The sequence below is a fragment of the Micropterus dolomieu genome, linkage group LG23 (assembly GCF_021292245.1).
Source record: "Micropterus dolomieu isolate WLL.071019.BEF.003 ecotype Adirondacks linkage group LG23, ASM2129224v1, whole genome shotgun sequence".
NCBI lineage: Eukaryota > Metazoa > Chordata > Actinopteri > Centrarchiformes > Centrarchidae > Micropterus > Micropterus dolomieu.
The window spans coordinates 22,435,318-22,452,827 of NC_060172.1; the positions used below are offsets into that span (position 1 = coordinate 22,435,318).

The following is a 17,510-nucleotide window of genomic DNA, read 5'->3' on the forward strand; positions in this document are numbered from 1 at the left end:
TAAATTACAGATTAAGATGACTATACTGTATACAGTGATTGGTTTCTCTTCAACATACATTTTACGATTTTAGACCCTTTCTGCCAGTGGCATCCATGATGACAGGCTCAACATCTACATTTTTTACAAAAAGTTGGAGTTTCTTTTTCCCGTGAGCAGCATGTGTGGAAGTCACAGGCAGTGGATGTATACACACCTGGCGGCGGTTGCGTGTCACTCGAACATCATGCCAGACATAGTCATTGAATTTCCCACTGGCAGGTTCCACAAGGGCCTCGAAAGCGCCAGAGCCCAAGTTGATGACCAGCCAGAGAGCTCCATTCCTCAGAGACAAGTTGACATAGTCAGCTGACCTCCCTGTGTGAAGCAGCAGGCCGTTCCTCTGCAGAGTACGGAAGGACAGCGTGATCTCATCCAAACTGCTCTGAATGGGAGTCTGGGACAGGTTGTAGCTGAAGAACTCATTGCCTTTGAAGGTGGCCACTGACTCCTCCTGCCCTAAGAGGGGAGGAGAAGCATCTTGTTTATTTGTTTCAGTCATCATGCTTAAGTTTGATACATCTACTGCACGGTATATTTCTACTTTCAATTTACTACTTCAGTGACATGTTGAGATAGGTACAGCTTTGATGGAAGAAACAAGACTAAAATTTGTAGACAATATACAGTACATCATTCAACAAATATTTCACTATCACCAAAACTAACTTGAACAGCCATGTATATATTTGTGTCACTTATGCTACAAAATCACTGTACATTCTGAAGGACAAATGTACTATAAGTGGGAATCACATGATTCTGTCAGTTGTTTGCACATTTAAGGATAAATCGGGGGATATTCTGAATTTTTCTTATTGTCAAAAACCCCCAAGAAAAGACCAAAACCAGCAATTAACTGATCCTTCTAACAAGTACTGTGTGTAGCCAAAGCCTAAAGAAATGTATTTCTCTGTACCACAGACCATAAAAAACACATCAGAGAGCCACAGTGTTAAACTTTTCCTTTATTACGATGAACATGGGCGCTATACTTAACTTTGAGTCTATCCCGCATACACTCTGCAGCTGTAAATACTAACTAGCACACAAAATCTGCAGCCAAAAATAATCTCCAACAAATGCCCAATTAAAATTAAAAACTTCAGCGCCCAGCTGTTTATTTGTCCTTTAAAAAAAATGAAAATACATATTCATGAACAGTTTTTAAAGATTTACATATTCAGTGGGAAAACATGGTCTTGGAGCTGATTACCACAAACTGGGTAGGGCAGTCATGACGTACTGAGATACTTACACATTGTTGGTTTTGGTGTTTTAATAATATTTGTGGCAATAAGAAAAGTATACAACAATTTATTCAACAGTGACAGTTTCAAAATGGCATTATAAATGTGTCAGGCTTGGTAAAACCTCTAATTCACACCAGCAGTCAAAGGAATTTCCATTGAGCATGTTAAATGTACAGTAAAATCTGATGGCTCAATCAGTTTCCCCAGCTGTTCCAATGAAAGCAGTTTTCAGGTTTAAGCAAAAGGAAGATGCTGTTTTTTGTCTGCGTCATTGATTTCTGGAATTCTGCATTAGCAACGTAACTTTTCTCACAAGCTGCACAAATGCATTAGTGGGCCCCTTTGGTGATCTCTACAAATGACACAAAATAATTCTTGATATTACATTTCAATCAACAATTGCCAATGTATGCTGAATGATAACTTACAAATAAGAATGTTTTGGATAAATTAATAAAAAAGCAATCCCTTGTAGGTCGATAGATGGATAGATACAGCAGATAGATACATTTACACACAAAAACCTTACTCACAAACGTGTAAAATTCAAATTACAATATGAATTTGGGAAATCAAAACTATTAAGGACCAAGTTATAAACCTTGAGACTGTGAAGACAGGCAACTACCTGAACGGAAACAGCAGCAAACTCTTGAAAACTGAACTTGACACCACACTGGCAAAATGACATGGATATAGTTATTAATGGGCCATTTCAAACCAGTATAGACAGTCCTTCCTTTGCTTGTTTGTAAGATACAGCCTCAAAACTACTGAGTAAGCTGTTGCAAGCTAGATGGATAAGCTGTCCCTTAAGCCTATGTTTGCTTGTACAGTAAATGTCAGCTTCTGAACTCCGGGGCCACTTCAAGCCAACAAGATCAGTGGTCCCATTAGACTCTATTGTTTGAGCAGTGTAGTTACTCAAGTACTGCTTGTTAAGCTAGTGTTTGTGAGCCTAAATGGGAAGTTATGCAAGTGACTGATGTTGTAGGTGAAATACAAACCTAGGTGCAGGTGCAGAGTTAAGATAGTGAACACTGAAGGCAACTTAAAGTGGCTGAGAAAGAATTATTATGGGACCTCAGAAGTGTTGTGGCCTAATTTAGCAAAACATGATCGTGCTTACATGTCCAGTTGATAACCCCACTGGCACAGCTACCATTTAATCTAATATCCAAAGATTTTCTCATGGGACATCAGTCCATGTAACAAAAGGATTTGCATCATATCCTGTGCAATCATCTTTCTGTCATTACCAGCTTTCTATAATGAAGACGTCACTAGCAGACAACCCTGAAGCCCCATTGAAGGTCTTTGAGGGATCAGTGGAAGTGTGTGGGTGTCTAGAAAGGCAGCGGGACATATCTGTGCTTTCCTGCTTATCAAGGAGGTGGCCCATTGTCTGCAGCAACAATGTTTACCAGCTTGTGGGAAAAAAAAGGAAATAAAGGCTGTGTTTGCTCTGACACCAGATTGACTTTGGCACTAACTCAGAGGAAATGCCATCAGAGACACCAGCTAAGAGATGCTGCTGGAGCAGTTCAGGACTTTATGCATGTTGCAGCTGACTGGGGGAAGAGACATCAACCTAATACCTTGGCTGCACCTATAAGACAATTTCACAAAATGTCCATATAAGCAGGGGAAGATCCGGAGAATTTAATGGCAGTAGCAGCGATCTCTACATGTCTCTCCCGCTTCTCTTTTTTATTGTCACATCTTGTTGCTTTGTGTAACCCCCCCCCCTCTGTTACTATATATCACCCAATCTCCTTGCACCCATGGTTTAAAACCATAAAAAGATCTCTCTAAATTCAGGATATGAATTCTTGTCAGTCCATTGGGAGCTGCTCATGGCCAATCCAATGAAGTGTGCAGCTAGAAAATATGAAGGGAGCAACAGCATCCTGGGTGCCACCTGAACATTGGACAAGTTAACTTTAAAATAGCTGATAGCAGCCCTATGCCCATGTCCAAAAAGGATTATCTGTAAAAACACTGCCTATAGCTATACATTAGCTGCACATCAAATGCTGTAGAGGAAGGGGGTCTTGCCATCAGGTGGCACCACATTATCTGCTACTACTCCCTATCAGCCTACCTGCACCAACATGAGGATTGCTCATTAATATTAAGCATTACAGCTGATTTCAAACCGGTCCAAAAGCCTGGGGCACAGATGACAGTTACTGACTTCTTCTCCTGCTCAGGGGCGGAGGAATTAGTTGTCGGCTGGTTGCACCCAACCCTGAGTCAGGCTGTGTGGGCATGTGCCTGGCGGGACAGCATTTTACCACTGGTCTGGAGGCAGGGACGTGTATAAGCACTCTCCGTGGTCTGTGAGCTCCACCTGTGCCTGAATAATCTCACCGTTTACAGCATACATATATGTGTGTACGCACAAGCATGGCATTCTGGTACTGTAGCACACACACACAAGCAGCCACTCCAGAGTTTCCTGAAGTGTGCAAAAAGCCTTTAATTCATTTATAAACTCAGGGACTCTTCCACAAGAGTATATTTGATTTGAAATTATTTGTGGCCAAACAAATACTGATCAAATCAGACTCCTCTCTTGAGCATCCCCTCAGGCTAAAGCAGGATCACTGTCAACGTTAATAACAAATATTTGTCATAACATTTAATCGCTGAATAAAACTTTGATGCCTCCTGTATATCCCATGAAGTCAGATGTACAGTACTTACTAATTGATAATTGCTTGGAGGCTTATGTCTGTAAATCTTCATTCCACAATCAAATACAAGCTTCTCCTTTTTATTGATGCATGAAGCATAACAATTACATTTAGGCCTCATATCATGACAGACACATTTTGCTTGGCCTTTAGGATACACTTGACTGTATGACTATGGCTATTCTAATACAGCAAACAGTGTTAATCATTGTTGAGGCAGTAGATGCATTCAGCATATCCAACCGCATTGTTCTGTCAGCATACGCATCCATTAAAGTTGGAGCTTAAATTGAACATTATCTTTTGGCCTTGAAAAGACTTATTACTACTTCTGTACATGAACACGTTTGTCCCAAAGCGAGCAATCAAAGAATCCAGACCTTAATCTATAATGTCACAGTCATGTACAGCCTCAAGCTGCTCCATTTATAGTGTATAAAAAACTGGTGTTATCATACTGTGAAGTATTCGCATAAGTCTTTTCATCTACTGTAAATGACCTCAATATTAGCATTATCAGTTCGACACCAGAGAACACCCAGGGTACTGCCACACACTCTTTTTTTATCTTCATCAATTTGTGTTCCATTGGAGCGGGAATGACTAAAAACTCAAATATGAAATACAAAGCTATTTCAGTTTAAATCCGTAGGGTATTTATAGAGATACTGATCACAAAATAACATATACATACTTTTCAGCACTGACGGGGTTGAAAACAGTAACTGCTAACGATTGAAGATAGTCACCAATACAGGAGCTGTAACGATAACCAAATGAACATGCTTTTTATTTCAGATCAGTAACCATGTAAAAATTCAATCAAGATAATATTTTATCTGTGGATAATAGTCTATAGAACATTTTTGCCGATGACGAAACATAGTAAGGTCTATTATACTGTCAAAGTGGGTCATCAAAGCCATGTCTCTATGTTTATAGAAAACACTGATTGCCATGGAGACAGGATGGTGACTTTTATCTGAATCTCGCAACACGTGGATGAAAAAATAAATAAATAATACAGCAGACTTCATGTTGGTCAGTGCCACCCATACTGTTGAATCAATATGCTCTTTTTCTGTAATGTAATCTAGTTTCGAATGTTTGCCTTGATTTTTTCTTAATATTCAAAGGTAGTACATCCCAGTACTGTTGCGTAACTATAATAAGTTATTCAATACTTCAAATCAGTTTAGAGAATGTGCAAAATTATGTATCCTAGCCTTGTGTGCATTGCATTTTTTTTCTGAACAAGAACAGGACACAGTTGTGTCTCCCTGTCTCTTAATTGTTTACTGGCAAAAAGGTTAGGATTATGTAAAACTGTATCTCCCATCAGCAATTTGAAATCCATTTCCTTAAATCTGTGCTGAAGGAACATAATTATAATATATGAATATTCACATTAACACATTAGGCACTACTGAAACATAGAAATCATTTGAAGGGTTTTTTGCAACCCACTGATCAGTGATCATAAACAACCCAATGATCACACATTCAATAAATCAGCACCATCTTGTAATTTTATGAAAATCTAAATTCTGTATGCAACAACCTCGATAAGACAAAAAATGCAACGAAAATGACTCCGATGTTATTTTTGTGTATTTGAACAGGAAGAGTCAAAAAACCGCTTTCTATGCAGACCTGCCGATCTTTGGCATGAGATTCCTTTATTCTTTATTCCTGATACCTGTTTATTTCCTTTGAAAACACCATGAAACCAAACTGAAGAGATGCTATGAGCATAGATGCATTACCTTGGTGAAAAACTGCAGAGGTCAAAGGTGATGTTCCAGTAGCTCAGTCAGTGGTCAGGACAAGGGTTTGACGGACAAAAATTGAGTGAGTAGTGAGCATAACATGACAGGAAGCAAAAACGAATAGGCAAGTATATGAAAAAAGAAGAGAGGAAATATTAGTGCAGCACAGTTAACTAAAATGATTTCAGGGGAAGGGAAATGTTGTGATCAGGTGGCTGGGAAAGGAGAAAGCAAACCAATAGACCCCATACCTTGGCGGTTTAACATCAGGTGCGCCAGACCTTGAGGGAAAGAACAGAAAAAAGGATACGAAAACAGGAAGTTCATAAAGAGGTTTGGGAGAACAAAAACATTGTCACAATGTTGGACTGCAGTTTGTGACAGACATCCTGGGGTAGGTACGGATGTCAAAGTTCAAACTAAAATATAAAGGGGAAATCAAACTAAAAACAGACAAACATCTCAAGGGAGGAGAGGGAAGGCAAGGAAAGAAAAAAGCATCTTGATTGGTGCAACCCTCATAGGTAGTTGCTCACACAGATGCTTTTTTCTAAATGGAACACATACTGTATGTTCACTTGATGCAAACAGCGTTCGTGATGTATCAGATATGCATTAATCCTGCTTTATATTGCAAACACCTAATGTAAAATGTTTCACGTGGTAACACTAGTTCTGTAATCTCTGACAGGGCTCTGTAGGCTTAGCCACTCATCTCTATGCACTGATATTTGCATGTAAGTGATCAGCCAATCCAGATGAGCCTTTTTAACCTTCTATATTGCAGCGTTTTATAAAAGGGCACCGTTCCTTATCCACACCATTTCACAGAGGATTTATCATCTAATGGAGCTCGATAGGTTTAGTTGAACACTGATACAATGACGTAACAACCATCATGTAACATGTCAGCCACTAATGATCTGCCACGTCTAACCTTTTAATTCTCAATAAAAAAGCAGAATGGAGCTGAGACCCGATGCTGCACTGCCTTAAAGGCTTACTGACTATAAACTATCATAAAGCAGGCCGGCCAAGAAAAAAAAGCCACATCCCACCTCCGTTTTCTGTCCTGTAGAAGGCAGTGGGTTAGCCCAATACAATGGTTGCTGTGTTAACATATAGGCTGAGTGCATTGGCCATCACATATATAGGATATAACAAAAAGGAAAGCTATGGTAAATCTACCACAAATCTATGGGAGCGAACTGAAAGTACACTGCAACCTATCAATCACTTGATAGTGCTGAGCAGTTGCAGGTGATGGTGTGTAAAAGTCCAGCTGGTCAGCCTGCGCACACTGCGGCAATCAAAGCCAAATTTGATTTTGTTTTTTGTACACCACCAGCTTAAGCCTCTCACTCCTATGTCCTGTGCTAAGCACATAAACAGAGAAACACAAACATCTCAATAGGTCAGCCAGAAATTATATGGCATACCTCATCTGCTCCTCTTGCCAAAAAGGAGATGGGGATGACACAATGCAAACACTTCTGCAGAGCACATGAGCCCCAATGTGCAAGCCAACACAAAAAGCTCTCATCAGTGCATCCGCACTCTAAGAGTCATATAGCAAGTCATATTCTCACAGTTGAAGTCCCAGTTCAGGCATTTGGCAAAACCTCATGAAGGGGCAAGTTGGCACAAATCTCCTCCACACGCCCCACTGAACAACACTCTTCATGCTGCAACTCTTGGTGTGGAATGGACATTGTACCATTTAGCCTACAAATAGGCCACATATACAACACACATGATTACCCCTGGGAGGGTCCTTTCCTGCCAACACGTATGCTTTCATTCTTTGCAAAGCCAGTGATTGAGCCTCTGCTTAAACAGAGTACAAGCACAACACTGTCTACATAGCAGACAATGAGCTGTGTGCACCCACACTGTGGCTGTGCATTCCACAAAACAAGCCAATATATGTATATGGAGAGCATAGGCACTACCATTAACCGCTAGCATTATCTCCCCTTTATCTTCCTTTGATGTCTGTACCTTCTGCCCATTCTTCTGCTATGAAAGAGAAAGCACATCACTCTCAACTGTGACAGAAGCAAAAAGGGGCTAAAAGGGAGGCTTGTTTATCATTAACAGTGACAAAGACACACCCAGCAGTGCCACGGTGTACACCACCAACTGAGACAGGAGGAGGAATGTCTGGTAAAATCGCTTTCCATTTCTTTGTGTTTTGTCAATGTGTGGAGGTGGAGGGATAGGTTTTCTATTATCCAACTAATAACAAGAAGCAGTCACAGAGCCAGAGGCCATCGCTTCATCAAATGGGGAATGCCCAGTCTAACCCTGGCGATTTCTGTGGAGCTGGAGAAAGGAACTTTGACACAAAGAATTCACAGCTATGATGACTCTGCACACTTCAGATTTTTTTTCAGAGCACTGGGGTGAGGAAAACTGACCTGTATGCCTGACTAATGCATCCCTGACTAATGGAGACTGATGCTGGTGACCAAAACAGGCCAGGGCAGAAAAGTAATCTCTGATTATGTAGTTGACATTCAAGGAGTTGAAGAAGTGGATGAGGAGTGGTGTTGTTGCTGCCCTTGTATAGGGGCAGACACCCACTGAGTATGCTCATCCTACTCGGCTGAGCCTTACATCCACATCTCAGTGTGTGGAAATGCAGAGATAACTGGCTACAACCTGTAGAGACCTATTAGATGGGAATCCTATATGAAAATAAACAGCCATTCTTCAAGTAATTTAGTAATATTTTCTATTTTTAAATAAGAGGCAACCTTATGGGAAAACAAAACTTTATCACTAGGCGATGGAAGCTAATTACTTTTTTCAGATGTGAGCATGTTGCTTTTAGGATCTGTTTGACTTGGCCTTGTTATTTAACAATATTTTAGTATTTTTTGTAATAAATAAAACAATCACTCAACATCAACTGGTGTAGTCAGGGCTGTTTGGAATCTGTATATTGGCTGATTTACCTTATGAATGTGATGTTAATAATCACTTCATCACGATGCTCAAAAAGGGATTGTGAAGAGCAAATGGTTATTAGTAAGGTTATTTGCTGTGCTTGCACGTACCTTTACTCATCTACATCTACTGACCTTGAGTAAATCCATACTGAAACGACCATTTGTGTTTTCAAACCTTCAAGTAAGTTGCACTACTGGCCTCACCCCAATTAGTGATGATAGCGCTGGTTTGAAACCCGAATAATGGAGGTTTAAATCTCATAGCCCTATGTGGTTCACTGTGGTTTTACCCAGTAAAAGTTAGCAAGGAGAAATTATGACAGATACACTGAGTACCATGATGAGTGCTGCCGTGCCAGCACAAAATATATTACTAATCTATTGCTATAACTGATATTTGTTTTTATTGTGAACAAACATTGCTTTAGAAACAAAGCATACTATGTATTAAGTACACAATAAAAATGTAAAACACTATTTCCTAATATGTTGTTGACCTCTCTAAAACCTCTTAGCCTTCATCTTCTGCCCTTTTCTTTTCACTGATTTTATCATTGTTTGTATATAGTATATAATCTTCTTGCAAATTTCTAGAATTTTTTCATATATAGTCACTAAAAGAAACTTGCATGCTTTAATAGATTTGAGGAAACGGGACATTTTCAATAAATAAAACGAGGAAGAGAACTTATCTCATCAGGGCTACTAAAAAACCAGAATACATCTTGATTTCATTTTTCTGTAATTGCTTATGACAGTGTGAACTTTTGGAAATACCTCTTACAAGACAAACACTACCATCTAAGATAACTAATTTAACAAATATGGTGAAAAGACGAATGCAGATGCTGAAGGACCTCTCAATCATTATTGTGACACTAATTAGTGAGCATCTAAGAAAAAAGAGCCATTGCGTGAGGATTAGGATTTTCCTTTTCCCATGAAAAGTACAGTATTATGGAGCCTGTTGTAATGAGGGATTAGACCAAGGTCACTGCTTCTGAAAATGCAAGCCCACCAGGACCAGCTGTGTCCTTTCATTAGAAGATTTCTATGCTTGCTTTGTCGACCCTGTAGTTTATAGTGTGTCATAACCGTGTGCTTACACATGAAAATGTGAAGAAAGAAACCCAAAACAATGACAATGTGTTTGCACTTGTGTGTGCTGTGTAAGGTTTTTCCTATATGTTTGAGAGGTTTCTCTCTGTTCTGCATCTGCCTTGTGAGGTGGCTGTCCTTATCTCTCGTCCACAGACCTGTTTCTTTTTTTTTTTTGCTCACAAAACATCTGAGGATACTGCACCCTTTTGGCATTAGAGCATGCCCCACCATGGCCTTTGTCCGCACAGTTCAACTGAAGCCCACGTGCTGCATACTGTAGATGAACAACTCAGAAGACTCACCTGCTGTGAAAAAGGTTTTTACTGCCTTAAAACAGTTCCTCAGACAAATAAAGATAATACCTGCACCACTTAAAACACACAGCCAAAACCAAATATAGCATATGGGTTACCATCTTTGCCATCTCGGGGGTGAGGGGGAGGGGAGGAAAAGGTGATTTAGCTAACACATAGATTTAACTATTTCCGTTGATGCAAGCACAACAAAGACTTGCTGCCGTGTAGCACATGGAGTTGTTTGAAGGATAGAAAAAAGGCATCTGGTGAGTGAGATTTTACTGTTGTCATTCTTGTTTTCATGCATTCTGCATTGGGGATTGTCTCCATGTCAAGCTTTAATCCAATAAACATTCTGATGTGCTCTCTTTGCAGCATGTCATTTAATAATGCCTGCCTTTTTTTTTCAGTGAGCACAGCCATGCCATCTTTGCTCTTATTAGGAATGATTTATGCCTGTTTTAGGAAATAGTGCAGAGATGAAACCTATTAACTATTACCAGAGCATACAACCATATACCACATTTACTAATTCTGATTTATGTGCTGTTACAAACACAGCATCGAGAATCTATACCAAAACATTTATCATCTTTAAGGAAATATTACATTTAGTATTACGTATACCAGTGTTATTGATTATGTTTTCTGTCATAAAAGCTGTTCTACACCCTTTTCACCCATGTCACTATACATAAAGACAATAACATTTTGCAATCGTCAGTCTATTTTGCCGTCATACGCCAAACATAAGTGTCAGATGCAGGATTTCGGAGAGCAGGTGTGCATGGGTTGGTGCCTCTTGAGTCAGTTACAGTGATTTATAATGTGCAGTGGTTCAGTGCACCTTGTGCTGGTCTCCTGAGCCTGTTGGCTGCCCTATTCACCAGATCCAGCAGTCCTTACTGGAGAGATGGATGTCTCACTTTGATGCCGACTAAACAAATCTTCCTCCTCACTTTCAATCTTCATTTCACTTTCAGCATGTGCACCTCACTAGAAACCAATCCTGCTTAATAGCGGTCAGTTAACACGTTGTCAATAACGAATGAAAGGTCTCTTTTCCAGATCTTTGTTCCTCCTAAGAAAATAAGTGTAAATGCACCTATGAAAAAACCTAATTGTTCAAGTAATATTACAATTTGATGAATGTCAAGGTCCCAGTAATCAGCCGGGTTATGCCAAAGGATTTATGCCATAATTTTTGAGTTTAATCCACATATTGACCTTTGAGCATAATGGCATATAATGACTTAGCAAACCTTAACGTTAAACAGTCGTTTAGATGAGTACAATATGCTCTGAAGAGAGAGGAAAAATACAGACATTATGAATAATAAAACGAAGCATCTTTGTACAGTCATTTTCTCTGTGATGCAGTATATGAATGCTCCCCATAATGTGCGACACCCACATACTCTGCAGATCTCTCAGTCACCTTGAGCACACTGATTATATATAAAATGAGCATTCAGCACATAAGCGCTTTTTCCTTAGTGACCTTGTGACCAGTGATAGTAAATCTCCTTTCAGCTTAATTTGTTGGATGTCAGAACTGCAGTCCAAACTGACAATAACAACCTGATAACAAGCGAACACACTGACACACTGATGCTGTGGTAATAGCCTTTTCAAATAAGAGCATCACAAAAAACAAATTACGCTCATCATTATGTTCATTATATAATGCATTGTCTTACCTTCCACTTCTTTCTGGACAGCTGCAGGAGAATTAAGAAAAACAGACATGTTTAATATTGCAGGATATTAAGTATTAAATCGCTTGCAGTCCACTATCTACATCCAAACCAGCACAGATGCTAGATATTTGCTGTTTGGTCAGTTAGTTTAGTTGCAGCATTACATTATCACCTAAAAAGTTTATCTGTGACATAAAATCACAGATAAGAGTCTCAGTCCAGTGCGAATTTGATGCCTTTTAACGGTTTGTTAGTGAGTGTTGCTATCTTTATCAAACAAAAGAACCAGACAGAAAAACTATTTCAGGTATTTTGATATTCAAAAGCCATATTCACTTATATTGACTCAAATATTTGCAATAAAGCACAGATTGTTATTAAATACTAGTGGGTCATTTAATGGTGTACATATCAGCAATAAGCTGTTACAATGCATGCAATGTCAAGAACGTTTGGCTTGCAGGTTTAAATAAAGGAGCCCCTGCCAAGACCCACTTTTGTCTTTTTAGCCAGGAGGGTGGTCAGGTGTCCCATGACCCCCGGCCTTGTGGAAGAAGGCTGCAGAGTGTCAAAGCCAAACATGCATTATTATAAGAGGGAAACCTAAAGTATTTAGGCAAAGTGGAAAACATCTCTAATTAATCAGTTAATTTTCTTTTCTATAAGTAACAAGAAGTTTAAAAGCTCACTTTAAAATGCCATGTTCTGTCTTGATTGTTTTGTCGACTTTCCAAAACATAAAAACGACATCCATTTGATGGCCTAAATAAAGGTCCCTGTGTTGAAAACATGTAAACATCTCTTACATTAGGAAACTCTTATCCTCTGTGATTTGTGAAGATAATTGCTGAGAGAGCTGAACTCCCACACCCAAGCAACCTTTATGTATTACTGTAGTAGCTATACTTTCTCCGAGATTGCTTCTAAGTGGGCTTTATTGATTATTCTCTGGATCTCAATGAGGGTTTAATACCATAAACATAGAATGGGATATTAATAAGAGATTTTAACCATTGATAAGCTAACGCTAATCAAAGGAACAGCATACATTTTCAGTAGCCAAAGTACAACAAACGAGTTGAGATTAGAAAATTGCATAATCAAAATTGTATATCTACAAGAATCAAATCATGCATATAGGGCATATTTAAGTGTGAGTAACAATACAAAAAACCCCTAATATTCATAGAAAGCAACACATTTAATTATTAAAATAAAGTGTGTCTGTTCTAAAATCACCAAAATTACTAATACCAAAAACACATTTAGCTACAAACAGAAATATGGTATTTTTCTCACCTTCATGGCAGTACCTCCCCCTGTAGCTGGAGTTGATGCAGTCACAGAGGACCTCTCCTTGGCTGACGGAGCACAGGCCTTGGTTGCTACACGGAGAGTGTGTTTCACATATGTACTCCAAATCACTATGAACTGCTTGACCATCCAACAGTACTGGTGGTGCCTCCCCCAGTTTCAAATTGGCTATGAGGCCTTGGAATGGCGGCTCATATTTAACAGTGCTGGACGTCAGGGCAGAGAGCCGCACATCAGGTGATATTCCTCCTATGTAGAGGTCACTGGCCACAACCATTTCTTTTCTCTTGGACTTCACCTCCGCCACTTTCTCCTCATTGTCCACCACCAGCCTGGTCTCTCTGTAATCGCGCGAGACAAGGACTCTGTGCCAACGCTGGTCGTTGATGCGCGTTTCTGTGTGCAGCGAGGCCGGTTCAGCACAATGGATGGTGAAGCGCATCTGGAGCCTCCCATCTGCAATTAGAAGCTCCAGGAAGTCACAGTTCCCGCCGTCGTCCAGATAGAGAACAAGGGCTTTGCTGATGTTGGTTTTCAGAATAAAGCTGAGCTCACCTGTTGCTTTGGCATCCCACTGGCCATAGCGTGTCCACTGACCAGGAACCCCCTCATATTCCAAAGCTATTCCTGTTAGCACCAACCCAGCTAACAAAAGTAACCAGGAAGCCTTGTCTTCACACCTGCCCATTATGGTTACTATCTACAACTATTGGCTCCGCTGTGGTCTCTAATTCATATGAATCCAACAGAGCTGTGAGGAGGCAATGGTAACAAGTGCGTACACTTCTTTAGTTATCACCCTAAAATTTGCAGAAATAAGACTGCAACTTCCACATGCAGTAAAAGAGTTTCTTTAGCCTTGACTGCCTATCCTTTCTATTCTTTTTGCTATCTCTCCATGAGGGACACGTGACAGAGTGAACAAATGAAGCACATTGCAGAATATTTTGCATCTACTTTGGATCGGCTGAGAAAGAGAACAAACAACACAAGTGATCCACAATACTGTGTGCTTCCTCGTCTTCGCCATCCAGTGTCTTGGCCTCCATCCAGCACTGCTCCTGTCAGTTCCCCATGAGTTAGTTAGGCACACAGCTTAGGTACTGCCTCCATTCTTCTCAGACTACCAACATCCTAAAACATCAAAGAAGAATGTGTAATGAATAGATGGAAAGATTACAAACAATTGATTGTACAATGTATATAATCTACAATTATTATGACTAACATGGTAAATTAATTAGAAAATCTTACAAATCATTATAATGGCAGACAGGGAAATATGGAGACGAGAGTGATAGAGAGGTTTAATTGTTATGAAGAATTCAGAATTCAGCAGTTGTTCACATTTTTATAGGTCATATCCAACAACTTGTTGTTTACTGCTGGTTATCATCAAGCCTAGAGATAACAGCAACAGGCCCTCTACAAGATGCTCGGGCCAAGTAGCATCTCAATCCTCATGTCTCAGCAGTCAAGCAGAAAGGGAAACATAGCGTCTCACTAGTTTGCTGAAACCAATGCCTCATTTCCAGAATGTGGTGGAAAAAAATATTATGTTTCATAAGCACCCCCACTGATGTTTTGGTACAATCCATGGCCTCACTAACTTCAGTGATGTTGAGCCCCTCAGCCCTCTGTGCTCCCTGGGCTCAAGCTAAGACATTACAGCTAAACAACACATGCAGGCCAGAGGCTGGGAGTGATGAAAAGGAAGAGGTCTGTGTTAGAAACAAACAAACAAAAAATTCAATATGTTGTGTTAACAAAAGAGGGTGCGCCTCCTAGGCCTGAGGACACAAGCAAAGTTATGCACCAGACTCTGGCTGAAATGGGAACCTGCCCTGGCTCATTATTACCATTCAGAAAAGCTAAAAACTACAGCTTGTGACCAGTCATCCTCTGGATGATATCCAGGGGAAACTACATTATAAGAGACACAATTTGTATTTAAGTGATGACTGTGGCGTTTATTTATCTTTTCATTATTAACAACAATTTCCCTACAGAGAACAAAGCCAATAATGAATTTATTCTAGAGACTGTGCACTGTATAGTCACAGCCTGTTATAGCTTATGCCGCTGTGCCAAAAAACTCCACTGCTGTCCAAAACCTATTAAAACACATAAAAGAGCAATATTATTGTGTGATCCAATTATAAGTCATCAAAAAAATTAAATCAGCAGCTATAACAAATGACATCCAATTTCAACAAAATAGTGGAACAATGCTCTAGATCTCAAAGATGCCTATGTACTGCATATCATACTGCACATCATATATCTGATCAAAATATGTATGATTTAGAAAGCATGGTGTACAATAAATGTTGAGCTTTCTATGCTTAACATTCACAAAATGTACCAAAGTCACCCTGTCTCCACAGAAAGAGAAAGGAATACGGAGCAGTTTACATACAAGGTATTGATCCACAGCCTCAATCATCAATCAGTCTACAATAAATACTACTGTTACTAATTTGTCAAGTTAAAGTTTCAGGGTTTGCAATAAACTAAAGAAGAGCAAATATTTCTGAAAGCAAGAAATAATGTTTATGTCATGTTAAACAGAGTTATTTCTCTTTTATAGGCATTTCTCAACTAGGAGCAGAGGCATTTCATGCAAGTTTGGCCCAATTTCATCTCTGCCACAGAGAGAAATATAATATGTGTTTGAGTCTGCAGGGAATTACAGCCTCTGTTGGGTTTCCTGCTGATGAGGGACTGCCTCACTTGGGTTTATTCGCTAAAGGTAGATGTCGCAAGAAGGAGCGCATCACAGCAAATAAATCAAGGTTTCTCCCCAAAGTATCAGAAAGCTCCAGGCTGGGAGAAACCCTTCTGATGGACGGGTTTATCATGGGAATAGCTGTATCGTGGAAGGTCATTACACTCCTCAAAGGATGAACAGCAATTTTCCAAGGTCAGGTATGGTTTGAAATGCTTTTCAGATGCAGATGCAAATGTATATATGTGGTTGACTTCAACTTGTTTTTATATAGACAAACACCACATTAGTTTTATTGTATTTAAAAAGACAATGTGGCATATGAGGCATATGGTGCGTTCAGCGTCATGGCCTCGCCACATGATAACTGTTTTGCAGCAACACACTTCTTGTGCTCCAAGATGTCATTGTGAGACATCTAATATTATAAATAATAACACATCCTCTGTAAAGAATACTTTAATATATTATTATTATATTATAACATCTGCTATGTGGCCAACTGTATTTATCTATATTTCCACTTTGAGTGGAATTACATTGCTAGGAAAAGCTTAAAGATATGTTTTTTCCAGTTGCAGTGAGCTGGCAGCCAGATACTGAGATAAAATAGGGCCCATTATAAACTGTGAAATATTATATCCATTAATGTTTATGTAGATACTTGAATTGCATAGCAGAGTCAACAAACCTAAATTTGAGCTAATTTGGAATGAACCACATATCTCAACAATGTATGCATGACCTAGCATTGCCTGTCACCTTCAACATTCATTTACTTGAGGGAAGAAGTTGCTTAAAAGCTGACATAAATAAGGTCTAATGTCTGTATGACTGATAGCCTCACTAACTGAATATCTCCACTAAAGACTGAAGTGTTTTGTTTGTTCAGTATCCTTTATTCTTCTGTTCAGTTTTTATCTTTGAAATCCCCCAGGTTTCCAGTCATCACTCCACATCAACTCCAGTTTTTTTGGGGGTTTGGGGGGGGCGTCTTGCATCAATTTCACCAGCACTCAAAATATCTCAGGGACTATTAGGCTAACACACACAGGGCAGATGAAACATACAAAGGCCTACAGTATTTCCCAATGGGGCTTTCTGATGGTAGTCTGGCAATGTTGTTTCTCTGCACTTTTAAGCTGATTCAGCTTGAGCTAAAGTAGGCCTTATCTTGATATTTTGGGATGAAATGTTTATTTTAAACCCTTACTAACATCCTTATTTTTGTAAAGGAAATCTAACTTAAAACAAAATCTCTCTTAAAATAACATTTTGTTAAAATTCTATTTAAGTAGCTTAACAAAACCTCCCAAAAATGCACCAAGGTAGAAGGGAACAGAAAAGGTTGTCCACAACCTTTTTAGTGTTATCTGGCTTTAACAGGACTGTTTGGCTCAATGAATTGATAACAGAGGTTTAGTACTGGTAATAACAGTCCAATCAAGTATATCGTAGAGAGCTCATATTGGAGCCCTCTGTGTGTATGGACCCGGGGTCACCTTTTCCCCTGTCCACATATTACCCAATACTGATCACACAATAAGAAGTATCAACTTGTTAGTAAGGTTTACAGTTAAGCTGGCTGTAACATTGCCTTCTCTACATTTAATGGCTTTTCTCACTGGGTAACGTGCTCTTTCTTCATTTAAAACAA

At 39.4% G+C, this 17,510-nt stretch overlaps 1 protein-coding gene across 8 annotated transcripts in view; it reads right to left on the minus strand.

The window, feature by feature from the left end:
- nrxn2a (neurexin 2a) overlaps nucleotides 1–17,510 on the minus strand; it is a 135,624-nt gene that overhangs the window by 92,518 nt on the left and 25,596 nt on the right. For 5 of the 8 annotated variants that reach the window (XM_046038892.1, XM_046038887.1, XM_046038890.1 and 2 more), the window contains 5 exons: nucleotides 13,111–14,259; nucleotides 11,812–11,832; nucleotides 6,012–6,041; nucleotides 5,758–5,769; nucleotides 197–498 (listed from right to left, as the gene is read on the minus strand). In XM_046038892.1, the coding sequence (XP_045894848.1) occupies nucleotides 197–498; nucleotides 5,758–5,769; nucleotides 6,012–6,041; nucleotides 11,812–11,832; nucleotides 13,111–13,813 (1,068 nt within the window). In that variant the 5' untranslated portion in view covers nucleotides 13,814–14,259. The remainder of the gene's footprint in view (nucleotides 1–196; nucleotides 499–5,757; nucleotides 5,770–6,011; nucleotides 6,042–11,811; nucleotides 11,833–13,110; nucleotides 14,260–17,510) is intronic. The other 3 variants (XM_046038891.1, XM_046038888.1, XM_046038889.1) reach the window with 3 other exon arrangements.